This window comes from Tympanuchus pallidicinctus, unplaced genomic scaffold, assembly GCF_026119805.1.
Source record: "Tympanuchus pallidicinctus isolate F22 unplaced genomic scaffold, pur_lepc_1.0 scaffold3, whole genome shotgun sequence".
In the NCBI taxonomy this organism is placed as follows: Eukaryota; Metazoa; Chordata; class Aves; order Galliformes; family Phasianidae; genus Tympanuchus; species Tympanuchus pallidicinctus.
In genome coordinates this window covers 86387240-86409170 of record NW_026294747.1, presented here as the reverse complement: position 1 = coordinate 86409170, position 21931 = coordinate 86387240, and the positions used below count along the sequence as shown (strand labels likewise).

The following is a 21931-nucleotide window of genomic DNA, read 5'->3' as shown; positions in this document are numbered from 1 at the left end:
AGTATCTATCATTCTGGAACTTAGTTAATAAATCAATTAAAACCCTGCAGGAGAATACTCTGTAGAACTAATTCCACTTTTACACTAGAATAACTGCACTGCGTTATCAGTGTTAAGACTTACTCTTTCTGGCTTTGAAAAAATGAAGAGCCAAATAAATGAATGCAGGAATGCAGCCTGAAAAGTAGAACAAAGTAGAGGTTGAATGAAGTGCCCATGTATATTTCTTTTTCAAAAGTCTCTTTTTGTTTATAAGTTGGAGGACTTTAATTTTTTCCTGTTCATTTTTGTTTTCTTTTATTTCTATCTTTCTATCTTTCTTTACTTTTTTATATTTCCCTAGCATTTTTTTAATGTATTGTTCTGAGGGGCAAAAAGTAAAGATAAAAAAAGTAAAGAAGAAGTAAAGTAATGTGGCTAAATTAATTTCTTCCTTATATCCTGCAGCTTTATTTTTCTGTAGCGTATGTAAGTTTAGAGTTTTGAACATTGTGGGAAAAGGTTTCACTGGCATCTATTCTTGCCATTAAAGTGCTTCCCATCTGAATATTTCCTGCCAAAGTATGTGGTATCCTGTGGAGCAAGAGGATGAGGACATAGATTGCAATGAAGCTGAACAGTTTGCACTTCCTAACAGTGACACCAGACATCAATCTTGTATAGAGACAGTCCAGAATGCAGGAGAATAAGAACTCTCTCTTTCTCTCTCTCTCTCCCTCTTTCTCTCTCTTTCTCCCCCGCTCTCTCTCTCTCTCTCAAAACAAAACAAAACAAAAGCCTACAAAAAAAAAAAAAAAAAAAAAAAAAAAACAGAAAGGATTATCCTCGATTTTCTTTCCCCATTTAATTCCAGTATTTTCCTTCTAAGACCCTCAAAAATGAATATATATATATACAAATTGCATAAGCTGACATTTCAGTGGCAAAGGGGCTTTCAGGAAAAATATTATAAATATACATAAGAAATTTGAGAAGTAAACTATATATCTATAGGCTCTCTGAAATAATTTTTTTAAGAACTAACTTAGTTTCAGTTCTTTTTATCGTCGAGCTAAGGAGTAAAGTGCTGATTTGGTCACAGCTAATTTGTTTCACACATTTCTACCACAGTTTGACATAAGTATTCAGCAACACCAAGTTATATAATACAGGCTGGCAAATACTCAGAACTAAGGATTGCCAGTGCTGCAATCAGCCATATTTGGAAAAGCTTGACTCAAGTTTGCAGCTTGTATGAATTGACATAGCTTAATAAAAGTCATTTTGCACCAGCTGCTGAGGATCTTCTCCTTTAAAAGGAATTTGTTGCAGGTTTTAATTTTAATATATAAATCTGGTTCAATAGAATGATTTGTGATGGAGTGATTAATGAACTATATTCTCCTCTTTGTAGTAAAAAATAAAAATAAAAAAGGTGTGGAAAGAGCTAAGTGCTGCAAAAACTTGATACAGCAATGAGGTGTGAGAGTTCATATCATGTCATTCAATCAAGAGGTTGTGAGAGTCAGGTGGGCAAACATCACTGTAACTACTGAAGGAAGGGTAACCAAAGGACTTGGCTGAATAGTGTATGTATGCTGGGAAATGTGACATGGCTTGGGACTGGGTTCACAAACTAGATTTTAGGCTATGACATAGTTATCTTTTAAGGTACCATGACACTGATTATTTATTTATTTATTTGGTAATAATCAGCGCTGTTTTCAGACTATTAAACATAAAGAATCTATCATGAAAGCCACGGCAGACAGAAAATAGCCTCACTTCTTACAACCATGAAAGAGACAAGCAATTGTCTAACAGTTGCTGCTGTCATGATTCCACAAAGTACAAAGATACAGCTTTTTGCAACAGAGATCACTCAGAACTCAGATGAACAAAACTGACCAGCCACAAAACTGACCAGCCACAAAGCTGATCCAAGCAACTAGAGAGCTGGCTTTAGGAATGTATGAGAAACAGGTCATACAGGTCGTACTCAGGCAAGCTGGTATAAAAGAATTTGTGTGAGATGCAGCAGTGGACTAAAAAAATTATGAATGAAGTCAATGAAGTGAATGAAGTCCTGTGGATTAGGACTGACCTGCTGTAATGATGTTAGACTTGTATTTGTATTGATATAACTATGTTGCAGAAAGTGTGATTCATGCATTTTAGCTTCTGAGGGAACTACTCTTACAAGAAAAAAGAGGAAGTCTCTGGGAGCGCTGAGTCGTTTTCTTCATGTCTTTCCATCCTATGCGTATGAAATAAAATAGGACATTTATTTGTTGTGTGGGCCATTGTTTTTGACCTGGATAAGCTCTGCTTTTTTTGACCATGTTATATCTTAAATACTTTACAGATTCAGAAGTGTATGGGAGGATAGTTTAGTCCTCTCAGATTTTTGCTATGAGGGGATATGATCTTCTGGGCAGCATATGTAATACTTTGGCTTGTCCTGGGTCTTCCCACGTTTCCCTAGACCATTCTGCATCTTAAGTTTTGCAGATCTTATTGTAGATTTTCGTGTGGGAGCAGTTTTGTGTTTTCAACTGGTATGGCAGCAGATCAAACAGGAGATTTTGGCATGTGGACAGATTCTGGAGGCAGGTTTTGTAGAAGGTCGCTTCAGTTTTTGGCTTGTAAGGCATGGGAGCATATACCATGTATTACTTGATTATAAGTTAGCCCACTCAGTAAATAGTTTGCTGACCGCATAGAGTAATTCAAGAAGAGAACTGAAAAACAGATAATACTAAACAAAGCACAGAAAAAACACATCTTGCATCATGGAAGGTTCAGTGTCTAGTGAGATTTCCTAGCAAAATTTCTGGATTACAATTAAATATACTTCAGAATTTCATATTGTAGCTTTATTTTCCATTTGAGACTGCTTGTGTGACATGAAGCATTGTCTATGCTGTAACTACCTGAATACTGCAACACTTAATTGCAAAACGACCAAAGAGGAATAGATTGAGTCTTGTAAGGGAGCTTCTGCCTTGTTCTGCTTAATCTCCTGAAACAGATTCTGAGAACAAAGACTAAATTAGTCTGGTTCCCCTAGCCAGCAATGGAACTTCTATTCTCTAATTGCTGATAATTGATCTCATCAGATATATATGCATAGGTAGGTGTTTTCTAATAAAAATGTGCAGAAGAGGAAAGTTCAAAATTTTTGAAGCAATGCAATAAATCATGTCTAATTCATGACTCAATCACAGTTCTACTTATAGTTAGTCTTTTGATTCTTAGGTGTGACTGTCCCAGGAATACAAACTATTACTAACACTCACTGTAGTCAAGATCACAAAGTCTTATTAAAAAAAAAACAAAAAGATATATACATTTCCCTGTATGTAGGTTTCTTTGTGTGTGGTATGTGATAGAGTCTTCCAGATATGTCCTTGAAATCTAATCTTGTTCTCATACAGCCCTCTGCTTACATTAATGTAGCTGAGGGAAGAATTTGTTCCTATTAAAGTTAAATTCACGATATGAAGGAAGCAGAGGCTTTTAGCATACAGCATATCTTACAAAACTTATTGAACATTTAAATGAAAAGCATAAAGCAAAGTTGGGTCAGAAGAACTAAGGAAATAGGCGCCACACCACAAAAGACTTAATGAAGGCAGGTATGTACTTCTGACAGAGAGGTGATGATTAACCTGTGTAGGAAGATTTCTTTTTTCATGGTTTAGTGGTCATGGTGGTAATAGGTCAACAATTGGACTAGATGTACTTAGTGGTCTTTTCCAGCCTTTATGATTCTATGTGCGATATAATGGATTCTGAGGTGACTTCTTAAAGGCATCCACATTGTTCCAAGACACAGTTATGTTTATCCAAATTTTATTTAAAAAAAACAGTAATTCTCCCTCCCAGCAATAAATCTATGAATTTCTGTCTCAGTGGTTGTTTCATCCAATATAGAATTCAGGTGGTAAGGATAACCTTTGATAAGAGCTCTGCATGAGAATAGATCTGTTCAAACATTTCAGAAGCATGAAAAGAAGCATTCAGAAGCAAATCAATTAGAGTGGAGGGGGAAGATCATGAGTAATCAAACAGTTGTGGTTTTGTAAATAAGTGGAGCTTCTCTTCTACTAATGCTGACAGGAGAAATATAGACTTATGACATGATCACTATTCATGTGTCGTGCTGGGGTCAGGAGGGACCACACTGTTGGTGAGAATTTCTTGCCACGTGTCTGGCATTGTGAAGTTCATTGTAGTCTGGTAATCAGTAGCAGCAGGACCTATCTTCTAAGTAAATGACTAGTTCAATTAATTACTATATAGCGAATGTATCTAATTTGTAAAATGACGTGTAGTCAAACTGAAGGTTTTGTTTATGCAGATAATAAAGAGAAACTTTCACCTGTTCTCTTAGCTACAATCAGTGTTGATTGAAAGAGAACAAAAACTTTACATTACTCAGTATATGATATGGACATATTTCTAAATCACCTTGGACTGTTGGTTTGTTGTTGTTTTTTTTTTTTTTTTTAGTTTTTCTTACATTCAGAAATCCAAGTGCAGTAAAAGAAATGTGAAAAGAAATTGCCCCTTTTTAATTAAAAGATCTATCTTAACTTTAAAACTAGATAAAGATCCATCAAATCTTTATCATTTAATTGTGAAAAATTGTTGGTTTAATTCATGCAACTTCTTGAAATTACCACCGGTTATTTGGGCAAATATATTTTCTCCAGTACTTAATCAAAATGTGATGGGATGTGGAAATCACTGAAACAAACAAAAAAGTCTCATTTTGAAGTTCCCATGTCCTATGTTCATAAAGGGAAATTATATGTGTATAGTGACCAGTTTTTACCACCACAAGGGAATACTTACTTCAACAGTGAAATATGGCCCTGTTGTTGGATCTATCTTTTGGCCTCCAAAAGAGATTTGATTAACTGGGGGGCAAGGAACGTATCTGAAGTAGAAAAAAATTAAAGCTAATTGGAGACATTTATGCCACACTGATATCATTGTTCTGGTATGTAAAACTGAATGTTTATATTTTGATTAAGAAGAGGAGGTAGAGCAGAAGGGAATGAGGGAAAACAATATATTCTTTTCGGCTTTTCCAAAAGAAAGAAAGATCAAAGTAGGAAAGAAATTTAGTGATCTTCTTCTGCATATTGAAAACCTATGTCTAATCAAAGTGAAAGATGTTATTTCCATTTTATGTAGTTGTGACAGAACTTATACAACTTAAAACCCAGCAGAGTAAGGGCCTCCTTTGCCAATGTGAATTTCCTTGTCTTCCTTTTAATGAGTGAAGATCAGATGCCTTATTTGGACATAGGGAAGATGAGAACAACATCTTGCTACTGAAGTTAATTATAGTTTAATATGTTACTTTTATCATTGTACAAGGTCAATGAATATTTTCACATCACTTAGTATAAATCCTGAAATATTCAGCATGCAATTCCATGAGAGAATGAATAGTGCCATTTAGATCAGTGAGGAAGGAAAGGAAATTGGTGCTATGTGTTTTGGATGATAGATGGGTTATCATCTAGTCTTCAGTTTTCTCTTTAGCTTGTCAAGTCTACATGAAGTTATCTCAGACTTAGACTTGCAACTGCTAAACTAATTGGGCTAAGAGCAGAGGAGAATTTTTATTTTTTATTTATTTTTTTTACCATTAGTCCAATATTATTACTTTTATTGATAAAAGAAAGAAAATTAGAGACTGAGGGAACTGAATCAGAGAGAAAGAGGCTTTGGAAAAACCTAAATGTAGCTTTGCAGCACTGATGAAGCATTGGCTATCAAGACACTGGAGCCAGGTTCTGTGTAGAAGTACATGATGAGAGGACAGAGTTGGTGGATATAAAAAGGTTCTGGTTGGATATAAGGAAATACTTTTCCACCATGAGGACATTCAGGCCTCATGGAATGGGTTATGGAGAGTTTCTGTTTTAGGAAGTTTCCAAGGCTTAACTGACCCTCAGAAACTTGGTGGTTTTTTCTGGTGAGAGCAGGTTAGACTACACATCTAATCTTTTCCAACCTGAATTATCCAGTGCTTCTCTGACGTTCACTCTTCCCAATCAAAAAGAGTGATTTTGTGCATATGTGTATTTCAGTTATGTAATTTTTATATTTTCTGTAACAGTGACTTAGAATGCATCATCAAAAATATCTTTAGAGCATTAGGTGGCAGTTCTTTTGCCTATTTCTTTTCCCCGTGGTTTCATTGGTGACTGTTAACTGGTGAGATCTACAAAACATGATCATACTTCCTTTTTTCTTTAAAAATACCCCCATCCCTCCCCCCACACACACGCACAATCCGATAATAACTGTCTCTCTCTCTTATTTTTACCCATTACATAATAATAAATATTAGAAAGTACATTGGAGATGGTCTTTATTAATTTCATTCTTATTCATTTTTCACTTTGCTTCAAGTAGTCATTATTACATATGAATAAAAAAATGAAACTACAGCCCTTTTGTTAGGGGTCTACCCTTTATGTAGACACATACTTCCCTGATTTGGGTAGTTAATGAGCGATCAGCTGCATTCTTTAATGAGTGCTTGATCTGTTTCTTCAATGAATTCTTGATCTGTTGGTCTGTTTCTTACATTTGTGAGATGTCTTTTACCTGTAATTATGGTAATATTTAATATTTTTAGTGTGCTGTTGGTTACAGAATGAGTTTTGGAGTGATCCATTTTATACTTATTCATGAAATTATTCTTCTCTTTCAAAAAGAAGTAATAGATAGTCAGTTTCTTCACATTAATGCGGGGGACAGAAATTATTTCTGATCAAGGAATTTAACACAGACGGTGATGTTAATGTCAGCAAGAAGAGACTTTAGGAGGAAGATTTAATTCACTTAACTGTAGCAGAAAAAGTCTGAAACAGCTTTAGTGGTTAAATTACTTTTGACATAAATTTTTGTTTATGTCCCTAATATTCCTGTGGTATATTTTTGAGTGATAGATCGTTTAGGCTGACTTGCAGATCTGAAAGATTAACATTTTACCAATATTCAGTTACCTTGTTACTGTTGTTAGTGTAAGAGGCAGTTTAACTGAAAAATGAATATTAATAAAATGTCTTTTTAGTAATTCATTTTGAAAGCCATTTGACCTTAACTAGAGTGAAAGTGGACTGTAAAAATCATCATAGATTCTCTTCCTTGAACTTTTCACAATGCAGAAAAATGACTGAGGGAAAGAAGCAAGATCCAGTTACTGTACCCTGTTTGTACAGCTGTACTTCATTGAGCGGAGGCTTGTGTTACACACAGTTTGTGATAGGAAGTAAATGCTTTTAAAACAACTAAGGAGACAGGTCTTTAACCTCCACCTTTTCAGATGCTTTTTTCACTCATTTAGCTTCTGTTGAGGTCTTGGGAAACATTTTAAATACAAATTATTATTGAGTACTGAAGCTCACCTGAATAATTCATCTCCTAGTGAGCTCATTAGGCTGGAATAAATCAAGATGTTTTGTTAGTGTTATTTTTCTGATTTTTTTTTTTTTTTTTTTTTTTTTTTGAGAAAGAGATCACTAATTCTTGATACAGTGAACGTTTGCTGCTTCAGGAAGAAATGCTTTAAAGAATTAATAATTCTCAGGTTGAATGTTAAGTTAGTTTTATGATAACTGAACCTACAGTTTCCATTCAGCAATGGTAAGGATTTTCTTAGAAAATATGCAGAAATGGTGTTGTTATGCAGTCTGCCAAAAATCCATCAAAATTCATTACATTTTAAAATCTCATTATCTAACATACAAGTCTGTTACTTCCTATTTCAAGACTGTCAAGTCCATTGAAATGTTTCAGGCACCTTAAGATTGATCTTTTCACATTGCAAACATTTTAATCAACAGGCCTGAACTACTGAGTGGAAGCTTGACGCTAGATAATTTCAAACCTTCAAATACACATTATAAGATCATTCTGTGAGTGGTGTTATAATATCTGCAAATGGCACTTCTCTGATTGTTTGGGTCAAACAATTCAGCGGTGAAGGTACCACGCAGTTGGTGGACAGCTAGTTAACTTGTAATTTCTGTAATCTGCTGATGCTTTGAGTATGCTTCATCCCTTGGGATATATGTGACCTTGAATTAGTTTTTGTGCTAAATAGGCATTATTTGATCTACATTAGCCACCCACTTTCCCATTTTGTTGTGATTAAGGTCTTCCTCTTTCTTTGTGTCTTTGTATCTGATGGCCGTGAGTTTTTTCTGGCTTTCTTTTCTGTTTGATAACCTCTCACTTAAGACTGTTTAGATTAAAAAAAAAAAAAAAAAGTAAATATTCATTGTGAAGAGAGCATCCAAATTTGCACTGTATGAGAAAATGTTTTGAAATACAAATAGGATTTTGAAATATTTTTGTTCACTGTAGTACAACAGAGGTGTCACACTTTCAGAAAAAAAACCACCTGACCCTGTTTTTGCCCTTATTCCAGCAACTTTTCTTAACTGTAGCACAACAGAATTTTCACTGTCTTTTGACTGATTCCAGAATTTCCAACACTTTCCAGAAAGAAGCCATTTGTTTTTCCATTTGTGTAAAAAGAGTGGGCAGGCAATGGTGTTTTGTGGTCTGTGGTACAAGTGGATTTACGTGCTCCAGAAAAGCATAACAAGCAGATGTTGGTTAAGTTGTTTAAATACGAAGCATAAGACTAGTGGAACATTCTGTGTTTCCTTCTAGTGTTGAATTATAACTTCAGTAAACAATGAAAGCTTTAAGACGTAGTCAGTCCTTGTCCCTGTTAACCCCATGGAGCTCCTAATGAATCTCATGTTATCAGGAGACTTAGCTCAGGCTTTCTGAATGTTAAGCTCTCTTCTCATATCTCCTTCTGCCCCTCCCATGATGACTTTTGTTCCTGCTGTAGTCTCACTTTCATCGACACAAAAGTTACACTGACTTGTATCTGCTTATTGACATTTAACCCATCCTACTGAAGCTCTCTCTGAACAATAGTTTTTATTACCTGGTATGCTATATTACACGATAATAGCAAAGTGTAAATTGGAAGATTAGTTGTATTTAGCTGAAGAAAAAAAAGGCCATGGGAAACAAATATTACTTTATTCACTTGTACATACATCATTAGAAATTATCTATTTTGCAGAGGTGAATATACTGTGGGCAGCGCACCAGGTACATCATAGTTCTGAAGATTACAACTTGTTCACAGCCCTGAGACAATCCTTTCTGCAGAGATACACCTCCTGGGTAAGTTGCACAGGATTTGACAAACAATATCACCATGATTTAGTAGAAGTGAAAATACAGTGTTTATTTCCTTTTGAAGGAGAAGATTAATTATTTAAGATATTTGGCTCTGAAAAGCAGAGGAGATGAAATGGAAGAATCTGAAAGTTGTAAGCTTTAAAAGTAATTCATCAATGCTTTTAGAGCAAACCTGAAAAGAGATACAATAGTTAAGACTAGTTCTTTTTAATATGTTCATGATTTCCCAAGTAAAAAGGATAGTTCTTTATTTAGTTATTCATGCATAAGTATGGGAAAAGTTCAGAGTATAATATAACCACTCTAAAATTTCTCTGTAGCTGAATGGAGCAGAGAAAGAAACAAGTAAAGATTACTTTGGACACATGCAAACAGATTTATTTGTCTCCGCTAGTGACATGTGTCAGCACTCAAAGTCAAAGAAGTATGCCACCACTTTTACCTAGTTTTGTTTCAGATAAAATTTAAATAGTGAGTTATATACGCATCAAAATAGAAAATAAGACAGTTACTCACAGATTTATAAACATATATTTTCAGATACATTCATAAATTCGTTGAAAATACTATCCCATTTTTAGTTTTGGGCTCAGGGTAATTGCCACTTTTCATCAGTTGCTTTCTTATATTCTCTTTTGAATGCTTTTTTTTTTAACTTAGATTTTTTGTTTCTTTCTTTTTTTAAGATTATAATTTGACAATTTGAACTATCTGCATTAGATATTAAAGTAACGTTAAATATATATTATAAAGTATATAAAACGTATAAAAGTTGTGCTCCAGTGAGGTGTAATACAGGTGGGTGGAAGAAACTCACAGACCTCTGGCAATTTCTGTGATTAGCCTATGAGCAACTGGATTTGTCTCACATAAATGAACGTGGGTTTAGCCTGTTCATAATTTTTTCACAAGCATAATGTGAGATTAGTAGGTTCAAAAAAAAAAAAAAAAAAAAAAAAAAGAGTTTCTTTAGGAACCTGAGAAAGGGATACTATTTCTGAGTTTTGTCTTAAACTCTTTTCTATAAATTCATGTTAACTTTATTCATAAAATAGTCATCTGATGTTAGCAGCAATGCCTCAACTTTAAATGGCCATAATGAACAGTAGTGGAAATATCTCTGTCACTGCTCTGCTTCCTATATAAATACGGCCATGTTAAAGATTTAACCTTTGAACATATACCCATTGGGACCATATGTTCAAATGCTTAACAAAAACAATAATTCAAAAGAGACAAAAAGCCTGTGTGTGTACAGATGGGTGTGTGTATGAGCACTTTGCTTGCTTGATTCTGAGGATGATGCCTTTGAGAGCACAAAATATTCAGGGAGGCCAAGATGTCTGGTTTTCTTAGGTTCTGGAGACCATCCTCAGGACCACACTGGTATCATTTGGCAAATAACATGCTCATTTAACATTGATTTGCTTTGAGAAAAGGGAAAACAGTGTAGAAATCCACTTCTACCAAATATTTGATATTAACCAAAGCATTTTGTTGATGTAAATATGAGGATTTTCCTCTCTCCATAATTTTTGGGAAGTGTCTGGTTTTCTTTCTCCAAAGCCTTAATGTGCATGAACACAATTCCTGCTAATTCTTACACTTGTGTTATTTTTGGACTGCCAGACTTTCCCAGAACCTCATGGATGAATCTGCTTGGAAGCTGAAACTCAGTGAAATCTTTAGTTAATCTTTGAGAGTAGTCTGATGTCACTGAAACTGTACTGTTGAATGCAGTTTCCATCCAGTTCTGTGGGTGCTGTGAGAAAGTCATGGTGGATGTTGTGGGATTGTGAGACTTTTCTGTTGCCAGATCTGTATGTGTTTTAAGTTAAACATTGTAAGATAAATAAATCAGCATAACAATCTGTGTGGGTTGTGCTTGGGCTGATTGAAAAGATGTGAAATGAAAGAGAAGAGAAAAACATGTTTTAAGTACAATCACTGGCATGAGCTGTACTGACCTTGAAATTGAATGTCTGTCACTTCAAATCACTTGCACACAAAGCATTTCCATTTGTCCAGTGGAGAGGCTGTGGAGAAGCAGACCTACTGTTAGACTGAGAAGTGGTTTTGAAGCCTATTTGGAATGAAAAGATGGAAAGAGTGTGTATTAATTTTTAAGAAGACATCAGCAAGCTGATGTTGTATACAGTTTTTTGTGCAGTTGTGAAAGGAGGATGCATGAAAAGATGTGGCTTAGTTCCTTGAGTACCAGTACTTAACTGTCACCCAAGAGTAAGACTTTAGTTTGAAATTTATATAAAGCTATCTAATCAACTTAGATCTAATGGTTTGAATTACACCTGATGCTTTAAAAGTAGTGGAAATGCCTGTATATAATTTTAGAAAGGAAACAGGTAACTCTTTGTTCCGGCACAGAATCTTTATTTCCCAATGAATCCTCACAAAAGTATATCTCATGTGAACTAGCTAGCTAGCTGGGAGTAATTTTCTGGCAGAGCATCAGAGCATTGCTGTGCACCATAGTCCCTTTGCTTTTTGCTGAGAAGATTAGCAGCTAACCCCAGCGACAGGGCCTAGAGAGAGATGGACTCAGTGCTGGTCCTGTTCAGGAAACTCTGCCCTTCTGCTAAACTTCATAATATTCACATCTTTCCATTTCTTTGTGGAAGCATTTATAAGTTTTTACTTAGTAGAGACAGAAAGATAGAGAATGCCCAATTCAGAGAGCATTCAGCAATGTGGTGGACATACACTGTTCCAGAAAAGCCAATTCCTTAGTTGTTGACACGCAGCTGCGATGCATGAATTCCTCTCTGCTTCCTCAATGAGTGCATTTCCCAGGTTATCACTCACTGTGGCTCTCTCTCAATTTCTGTTGCTGAATTCACACATGGGAAAAGATTTGAGTGTGACATTTTTCTGCAGTTTTGACCAGAAATTCCATCTCTGAGCCAGGAAAGCTTTTCTTTTGCAGATTAGTGAAAGCTGGTAAGTTCCCAGGAAATGTTTTGATTTGGTAAATTGGTGTTTCCAGTCAAAAATTTCTTTTCTTTCTGATGTTGATCTTGTTGCAGTACAACCACAAATGGGAGACTTTTTTTTATATAAGAGGATTTTATCTCTTTGTATGGCTTCAGCTTTCAGAAATGATCTTTCAAATCCTGTCTCTATAAAATAAAGCTTGCATTGAAAGAAACATGAGGCAGCTAGAAAAGCATTCTCAATTTTACGTATTTATATGATATTTTCTTCATCTTGCTATTTAGTAGGAAAATCCCAGTAGTCATTTCTGAGAAGTAGGTTACAAAATAAATGTGAAGATGATCCTTCCTTCCCCTCTGAGTTACCTGTAAATACCACCAAATTGCATTCTGCAACTTTTAGGGGAAAAGCATATTATCTTTAACTCTGCTTTAAATCCTGCAATCACTTCCATTAATAATCTGAAAGCCATCTGTTTTTTTCTTTTTTTCAACCAACTTCCTCTCTGTTCTTTTTTTTAAAAAAAAAAAAAAAAAAAATTCCTGCTCTTATCATGCCATTAGACAGGTATAATCAATAATAAGAGAAAATTGCAGTAACTTTACTGGCCATGTGTCCTAGTCCTTCCTTGACTTCACTGTAAGATTTTGAGAAAAAACATGCCAGCCTTCTGGCTGTCATGAGACAAATATCTCCCAGTCTCTTTTCCTGGAGCTTACTGCACTTTTAGTAATTGAATACGAAGGGTGTCCAGGTTGCTGGTAGTCTGATCTGCTCTAAATATTTAACTCTAAAAAATGTCTCATAACCATCTCAAAATTTCATACTTAAATGCTGCACCTCCATGATGACATTTACTAGCTCCCACCTTCAGTAAGAGTAGCTGTGAATTTGTGTGAATTTACTGAGATTGCATGATTATTAGGAATTAAATGTGTAAAATTCAACTTCTCAATATATTTTTCTCTTTTTTGTTTTCAGAAATGTTGCACAAACACTTTGGTCTTCAAGTACTGATTAAAGCTAGATAATTGATGTTCTGTAAGTTCCACAAGCTCAGTGTAGTCCTTCTATCTTTGGATTCTTTTACATCTTGAAAAATAACTTCCATGGCACTTAAACAGGAAAAATGTATGTATAGTTTGTAGGGCAGCTGTGATCCATGTAGTCTTTGAATGTAGTTTTTGAAATCACAGCTGTCACAGCCCTAGAAGGTAATGCTGAAGCTCCTGTGATTTTGTGGTTTCTTTCCAGTGTTGAAGACCGCAGACCAAGCTGGAGTTATCCATTGGCTTCTAACGTTGGCAAATCACTGTGACTTTTGTGTCAGTCACATCCCTGGGTTGGAAGTGCATTTGTTTCACACCCCCAGTTTGACGTCTTACCTACTGGATAGACCTCTTGACAAAAACAGAAGGAATACCATCGTTAAATACTATGCATTGTTTTTCTGCAGACCTATGCTTAAGCAATTTGCTGCTCAGGAGGCCTATCAGGGCTATCAAATTTCTTATCTGATATTTAAAGACTTTATTTTGTGAGAAGTAGAAAAGGAATTTGAATCTGTTTAGGGAAGAATTAACTTGTTAATTCAGCTGATGTCATGCAAAGTCAGGTAAAAGGAGGAAGAAAAAAAGGTAATTTTTACATGTCAATGCATGCAAGTCTTACCCTATTGCTCAGCCAGCAGAATGGTTGATTGATTGTACTGAGACTTTTCTCTGTTTACAAGAAATAATCTTTTTTCTAAGGAGATAGTTTGCTGAAACTACTTCTGTGCTAGCCCATTGTTTGTAATCCAGCAGTATGTCCTGGTTTCAAGGGATATGCTGTGAGCAAGTTAGGGCAAAAATTTGTAATCAGTTTTGAAAGTGGAGTAAACTCTGCCTTACCCTTTTGGTGCTCGCATAGGGGATGTCTACAGTGCTATAAATTCACACCTTGCTTACTCTGTGATAATTCTCCCCTAAAAGTAAAGCCTTCGTGTGGAGGATATGTTGCTGTCTACTCCATGCATTTCAGAGAATAAATGTATCATTTCAGGATTTCTGAATTCTTTACTTGATTTTACTGCTTGCTCACTTTATTACTTTTGACAAATGACTTTCACAGCAATTTATATCTCACTCGTTATTCCTTGTCTAGTAGCAATATAATGATCAGTATCTATTCTATCTAACGTCTGCATTACAGAGGCATGTTGAGATGGAATTATCTTGCGCAATGCTTTGAGCTCCTGAGATAGTACTTCATTATATCATCACAATTTTAGATTGATAAGTGTATTATTTTTTTTCATTTTCCAGATGTTCAACTTACCCATGGCTCTTTTCATTCCACCATCAGTGTTTGCTGTTCATCTGCAATTTAATCTACTTTACCAGTTTTGGATACATACAGAGGTAAACCCCTTTTTTTTAAGACATGCCTAAACAGTTAGCCTGGAGCAGTGTCCTGGAAATCCACTAGCAGCTGATTTATTGTGTAAGAAAAATCTTTGTCTGACTTCTTTAAGGAGAAACATCTGTTCATTTTTATTCCTTTTTCTGAATATATATTGCTAAGTTTATAAGAAGCAATGAGGCCAGTTGGTCCCAATTAGATTAAAAAAAAAAAAAAAAAAGTAACTGGAGGGAATCAAAAATTTTTTTGAATTTTAATACTATATTTTCCTATTTTGCAGCTTATTAAAAAATTTCTGGCAGATAACTACATCTGATTTCATTTGTAAGATAAATATTATAGGGAAAAATGTATTAAAAAAAATAGTGCTTTGGATTGTTTGGAGTTGCAGTTGAAATCAGATATTATTTCCATCTTATGTATGTAGTTCTCAGATGAAAAGATTTTGTTTCCTCTTAGCTATTTGTTTATGACTGTACTATTTATTTATTTTGTGAGTGCATTTGCAAAATCTATTTTACATACACGTAAAATTAATAACCCATGGCAATTATTAAGTAGTTTCCCACATTTCTCAAGTCATTGAACAACCTTCTGCCTTCTCCCGCATGCTACTTTTGCATGTTATGTCAGTAGCATGAATGTCAGTAGCCTCTACTAGGCTGCAAGCTAATTACCTCTGCTCTACTTTCACTCCTTTGATTACTCTGATGATTTAAATGCCTTTTTTCCTCCATTATGCCATCTATAGGACAGTTCACTTGCAAAACAATTTTATTCTATTTGCTCTTCTAGGTGATCATGTTGGTTAAATTCCTGTTTTTATTTTATCTTTTCTGTGTGCTTGCCTATATATATATATATATATATATATATGTACATATACATGTATAAACACCACAACCATCAAAAATAAGCTATTTACAGTAGCCCAATAGCAAACTTTTGCTACTGTCAGTTCTTCTGGACAAATTTCTAAAAAAATTAATACGTGTCTTGAGTTCTGCAATATCAAGTGAATTCCAAAAATTTGCAATATATGTAACAAACTTCACCAAAACTGTAATAAACTCAAGTTAATGTTATCAAAATGTTTTGAGCAAATATGATCCAACAGTTTGAAACTATAGCAAATAAATACTCTGAGTTGCACAGTAGCAGTTTCTTTGACCATGCCTTGGGATCTCCAAATTGGTTTTTAGGTGTTTTATTCCTAAAAAAAAAATATTATGTGCCTTATTTAGCTGTTCTCTTCTGTCTGAAGCTATTTGTTCCTTGGCTCAGAGATGTCTCTGGTGTTTAGGAGTAAGTCAATGAGTCCAAGCACTGGTGCCACAGTGTACATCTAAAGTGAATTTCAGAAGCCTATGAGTCACCTACATCTCTCTAAAGTCCTAAATCCTTCATAGGACTTTAAAGCAATTTTTATATCGTATGAGCCAAGTTTAGACAGTAGTGTAAACAGGAATGAATTTCACTCTCAATGAAAAGATAAGCACTTCTTACTGCTAAGTTAGTGTGTCAGTAGGAAAGCAGTGGATCTTTTATACAGATCCAGTTAGTCCAATCATAGATCTTTGTTTATTAAAGAGACATATTCGTAGCGTTGATATTATTGAAATTGTAATGCAAATAAAATCAGTTGAAATGCGTTGAAGTCATGCTTTAAGGTAAAAAATAATGTCAAAATAGAAATAGGGTTACGCCCTATTCTTCTGTTGAGAGTAAGGATCTAATAGACAAGAGAATATAAAGGAGGGGAAATAGCAACAGCTACTGTAGACATGGAGGTTTAAAATAGCCAGTATTTTTGATGAAGTTAAACTGATTTTTAACTATTATACTCAATTTTGTTCATTTTGTGACAACTGTTACAATTTTAACTTTTTTGAGATTTTCCCTCTTTTTTTTTTTTTTTTTAATTATTTTCCTGACTTTGTTTAACAGTGTTAAATAATGTAAATATAGGAAAGTTTGCATCTAAGGGAAGGAATTTTATTTAAGTCTAGATTTTGGAGAGTTTTTGTTGCTTAAAGAAATAGTTCAAATTGAGTTTAATAATTAAAAAGCAGTCATTCTACTGTGCTGAAATTTTGCATGCTGTGTTTCAGTTTAGAGCAAAAGTTTATAGCCCAAGTATGATCCCTGATATTTTCCCAAATTTTGCTTAAAATACGTTCAGTACCATTAAAAAAAATAGAGAAGTTTCCTGTGTTATCACTTTGGCATTCTTCAAGATTTGTTGTGTCAGTTTTTGTTTTGCTTTCCTACAGGCAGATTAAGGACAAACTGTTTTATTTTAACTCAAATAGCTCATATATTCCTGCAAAGACAATCATAAAGATTATCCTGTACCCACTCTTTCTGTCTCAGTGTTCTCAATTGCCTGTATTCTTGGTATTAGCTAACTTGTGTCCTTTTATTTTAAATAAGTTCTCAATTTTACACATTATAAATTTTATACAACAACTACTCTATACCATTTTTTAGTAATAATAAAAGACCCTTAGCACTGAAATCAGAAGGGGCTGGACATGAGCCAGCAGTGTGTCCTTACAGCCCAAAAAGCCAACAGTATCCTGGGCTGCGTCAAAAGAAGTGTGGCCAGCAGGGCAAGGGAGGTGATCTGCTCTATGCTGTTGAGACCTCACCTGGAGTACTGCAACCAGGTGTGTTGTACAGTACAAGACAGATATTGACCTGTTGAAACAAGTCCAGAGGAGGGTCATAAAGTGATCAGGATCATAAAGTGATCCAAGTAATGGAACACCTCTCCTCCAATGACAAGCTGAGAGAGCTGGGGCTGTTCAGCCTGGAGAAGAGAAGGCTCTGGGGGGACCTGACTGCAGCCTGTCAGTATCTAAAGGGAAGGGGAACAACCTGATCTAGCTGTAGATGTCCCTGCTCATTGCAAGGAATTAGAACTAGACCTCTAAAGGTGCCTTCCAACTCAAACAATTTGATAATTCTAGATACAAGTAAGGCATTTCTGTAGTAATTAAGGAAGTAAAGGTTTTCCGAGAGTGAAAACACAACTGTGTCATTTAGATAAATTATGCATTTTTCTTTGGTATATTCAGCAGTTGGAACAATTCCTGCTGTCTGAAGTTCACCTTTTTTCAGTACTTCTGTATGTTACCACACTGTCTACATAGCAATCTGAAATAAGACAAATTTTCCAAAGACTTTTTTAAAATCTCAGAATAACACCTAATGGTATTGAAATAATTGTATTCATTGCTTATTTAGGTGACAGAAAATATAAGTGAATCTGTAATGGTGCATAAAATCAGGATCCCAGTAATTCAAGGGAAAACAGTTTTTGGTTCAGTCCAGTCCAATTTAGGCTAATAGAATGAGTCAGTCAGTAGATGTGGCCTTAAATGGGCAGGGAGAAATGTTTCTATGAGGAGACCATAAGGGAAGTTCAAAAATAAATAACTAAAATAATATTTTGGTTATAGAGCACTAAAAATCTAATTTTTCAAAAGCCACAAAATGTTTCAGGACTGTTACTGACAGACAGAAATATTCAATTTCAGTTTATTTTCACAGGTGATTTCGAAGTTCTATGGCTTCTACTAAACTATATCCTTCCATAATGCATTTATAACAACCAATAAGTTAGGAGCATTTATAACCTGATAAACACCTGTGAAAAAACAAAAATTAGTTTCTGTAGATTTAGCTGTAATTTTTATGAGATGTCAGATTGTATTTGGAAAATATCAACTGAATCAATCCCTTTTGGTAGTAATTGTGGAGGCAGGTTATAGCTTGCCTGTTTGATCTTTGACATGCATTAGTTTCTGTTTAGTTTTCTAATTTGGGGAAAGGCCATAATCTATGCCTTTTACCATACTCACAGATGTCAGATTTCTTAAAGCACCTCTTATTCCCTTGTTTAAGTCTTCCTGCATCATCAAAGCAGATAAAAGTGATGCACTCCAATTAACAAGGAATAACATAGCTGAAAACAGCAGGAAAGGACTGGGAAACAATTTAGCAGCACAGGCTGGCAAAAAAGAATTGAAATTGCTCTAGACATAGTCCAAAACATGTGCGTTTATATCCGAAAACAATGATTCAGGAAAGCTGAAACTTGCTATGGAAGTATGCCAAGTATGCTGTATTTAATGCCATCTCCACCCCCAAATTCACAACTATGAGACACAGAGGAAAGCAAAGGAAGAATGATTTCAGTAGGATGCTCCTATACTGTGTGCAGGTTAAAGCTTGACTTTCTTTAGCTTTGACTTATCTCCATTTTATTTAATTTAAAAAATCAAAGAAAGATAGAAATTGTGGAGACTTCATTCTTTCATAGGAGAGAATTCTGTTTCTGGCCATGTAAAGCACATTAGCTGTCAGTACAGGTGAGTTGTTGTAGTTCAGTCCTGAAGTCCTTAAGGCCATCATCTCTTACCTAGGAAGATAGCCATATTCAGAAAAAATCTTCAGCGGATTTTGAAATGCAGGCACAAATTCAATGAGGAAATTAAACAAGCATGTTAAAGAACAAAGTAAAATTAAGTAAAATACAAACAAATGCACATAGCTCTTTTAAGCAGCAATACACTTGTGAATACCAAATCAATATCAAGATCTGTTCTTTAAGGTCTAGTGGACATAGATGTGTCTTCATGCGGGAACTATTTAAGAGAAATGTCCAGTAGGTGACAGTTAGAAGAATTATAATTCTTTAGGACAATGTGATAAGTAAGTGACAGCGTTAAACAACAGGTAAGATATTCAAGAGGATAAAGAGTAACGGTCTTAAACTAAAAGAAAGTTTAGATTAGATATTTTTACTTAGACAGTGGTAAGATGCTGGTGCAGGCTGCCCATAGAACCTGTGGATCCACCATCCCTGGAGGTGTTCAAAGCCAGGTTGGTTGGGGCCTTGGGTGGCCTGGTCTGGTGGGTGGCAACTCTGCCGAGGCAGGGGGTTGGAACTGGGTGGGCTTTATGGTCACTTCCAACACAAGCCACTCAGGGATGCTATTTTTCTGTACACAGTTACTATATTCTATATTCAGGACCCAGCAAGTGAGACTGATGCTTTATTTTCTTCCATATTTCATTTTTACATTTTCTTATGCCATCATTTTGCACATAGTATGCTCTAGTCTCTTTTAAATAAGAAAGGAATGCAGAAGCAAACAAGTGTAAAAAAAAAAGGTTATTTAAAGTATTTTCAGTAGTTTAGAAGTGTTAAAGTAGCTGATGTTGTCATTAAAAGATAAAATCATTAATAATCTAATGCATTCAGTATAATTGTGAAATTGAAGTCTCCCTTGAATTTTTCTCTGAAAATTCACTTTGAATTCAAATAGCATATGCCAACCAAATATTTCACTTTCTGTATTCTAATATGTTGGCTCACTTAGTGAAAGAACAACCTTCTATTTCATTCAATCCCTTTAGCAAAAAATATATGAGCCTATTTGATGTGCTGTTTCAAATCAGAAAGACAAACAGCTGTCCTATTCAAGTTAAAAGGGATTCATCTAAAAAGTTACCGTTCATGAGACTTTTTACCAAAGATGATAAGAAGGATGGATGCAATTTAAAGGTGATATACAACCATTCTCCTAGTCTAGTATTCAAGTTTGTACCTGATAACTCTCAGTGACTCAGATGTTTGGACTGGGGATGCCAGAAACAACCCATGTTGTCTGACATTCTACCATAGAAGCTGGATGATCTCACTTTTACAAAGACAGAGTCATTCTAAAGACAGTGGGGAATTAACTAATCACTGATTTGCATAAAGAACAAAATTTTGTTTTCCAAACAAATGTTCTGGTACCATTCCTCATAGCTGATGCTTCAGAAACTCATTTGTTCATCTGCCACAAACTGACAACTCAAGCATTTACTGTGGGGAGAAAGAGAGGGCAAATAGATCAATGAATACCAGGGAGATAAAAATACTTTATTTAATGCAGACGCGGCCTTTGTACGTCCAAATAGAATAGATACATGATATAGACAGTAAAACTCAAACATGATTCCAAAAAACAGACATCTCACTGCTTCAACCCACTGCATCTGCCAGAATGACTTATTAGGTTTTCTGACCAGCCTAAGGATGAAAGTCACCTTGCCAGGGAGCAGGAAAGTACAAAGCAAGAAGCACTATCGCTAAGCAGAAATATTAGCAATAATTGTAAACTGTGTTCCACTTTTCCATTATTCATATAATCTTTGATGAAGCAAAAGTATATTCTTTCTAGGTATATAAAGCATATACTTTTTTCCTGTGTTTAAAGAATAACATAAGAGAGGGAAAATAAAACATTCGTAAGAGAGTATTCTTGAAAGACTATTCTTGCACGATACAGCTATGAAATGTTTAATTCAGCAGTGGTGGGCTTTATGAATTACCTTTAGAAACCCTAAAACCAAAATTATTATTTCAGTAATTTTATGTAGATCACTCAGTCTATTTTGTCTGAGGAGAATTACCAAAGTGAGTGTGAAATGAGATACTTAGAGACAATACATTTCTGCAGAATGCAGAGCAACATAAGCAACCTATTTACCAATTAAAGTTAATAAAATAATGAAAGGATACTAAATTAATGTGGAGATAAATTAGAGAGACCAAATGACATTAAAAAAAATCATATTTTTCCACGTTTTAACAAAGTTATGTTTAGTAATCTTGGGTTTTACACGTAGTTGTACTCAATGAGAATCTATTTTAATTGATTGTGGCTTTAAAAGCAAAATAATATTTGGAAATCATTTATTTATTAAAAGAAAAACAACAAAGTGCAAGATGATGACTGTATTTTTGTCTTTTTAAAGAGGTACAGTGAAGAGCTACAGTTTAATATATTTGGTTTGTTTCAGGGCTGGCATATGATTTATTGCTCTGTTTTTTTTCTCCACAGTCACCAGCATGTATTTGTCAAGTTGATTAAAGAAATACTGAAATTGTATAGCAGTTTTTCTCCTGGAGTTTGTTTAAAATGTTTAACTTGATATACAACCGGAAGAGTGACTCCCATTGTGCTCTGCTATTTGTAATATTACAATCAAAACAGTAAGTTAGTGATTGTTTTCTTGCATTGTAGTGGACAACTTGATTGACATAAGCAACATGTGCTTATCTTTCTACAAGAAGGCTTAATTAGACCTTGCAAAAAAAAAAAAAATATATATATATATATATATATATATATATATATATATAAAATGTTGCATTCACTTATTGAAAGTGGTAGCTGAAATATTCATGTCAGATGTCTACTTGATTTAAACCTTACCTTCTGGCTAAAGCATAAACCAACAAAAAGTGACAACTGTCTGCCTTCAAGATAATTTATTC

At 34.8% G+C, this 21931-nt stretch overlaps 1 protein-coding gene across 11 annotated transcripts in view; it reads left to right on the top strand.

The window, feature by feature from the left end:
* Window positions 1-21931, top strand: part of AGMO (alkylglycerol monooxygenase) — a 179190-nt gene that overhangs the window by 64407 nt on the left and 92852 nt on the right. For all 11 annotated transcript variants that reach the window (XR_008209430.1, XR_008209429.1, XR_008209428.1 and 8 more), the window contains exons 4-5: window positions 9116-9219; window positions 14496-14591. Coding sequence is in view for 7 of the 11 variants with exons in the window: in XM_052695401.1 (XP_052551361.1) it covers window positions 9116-9219; window positions 14496-14591 (200 nt within the window). In the remaining 4 variants the exon portion in view is untranslated. The remainder of the gene's footprint in view (window positions 1-9115; window positions 9220-14495; window positions 14592-21931) is intronic.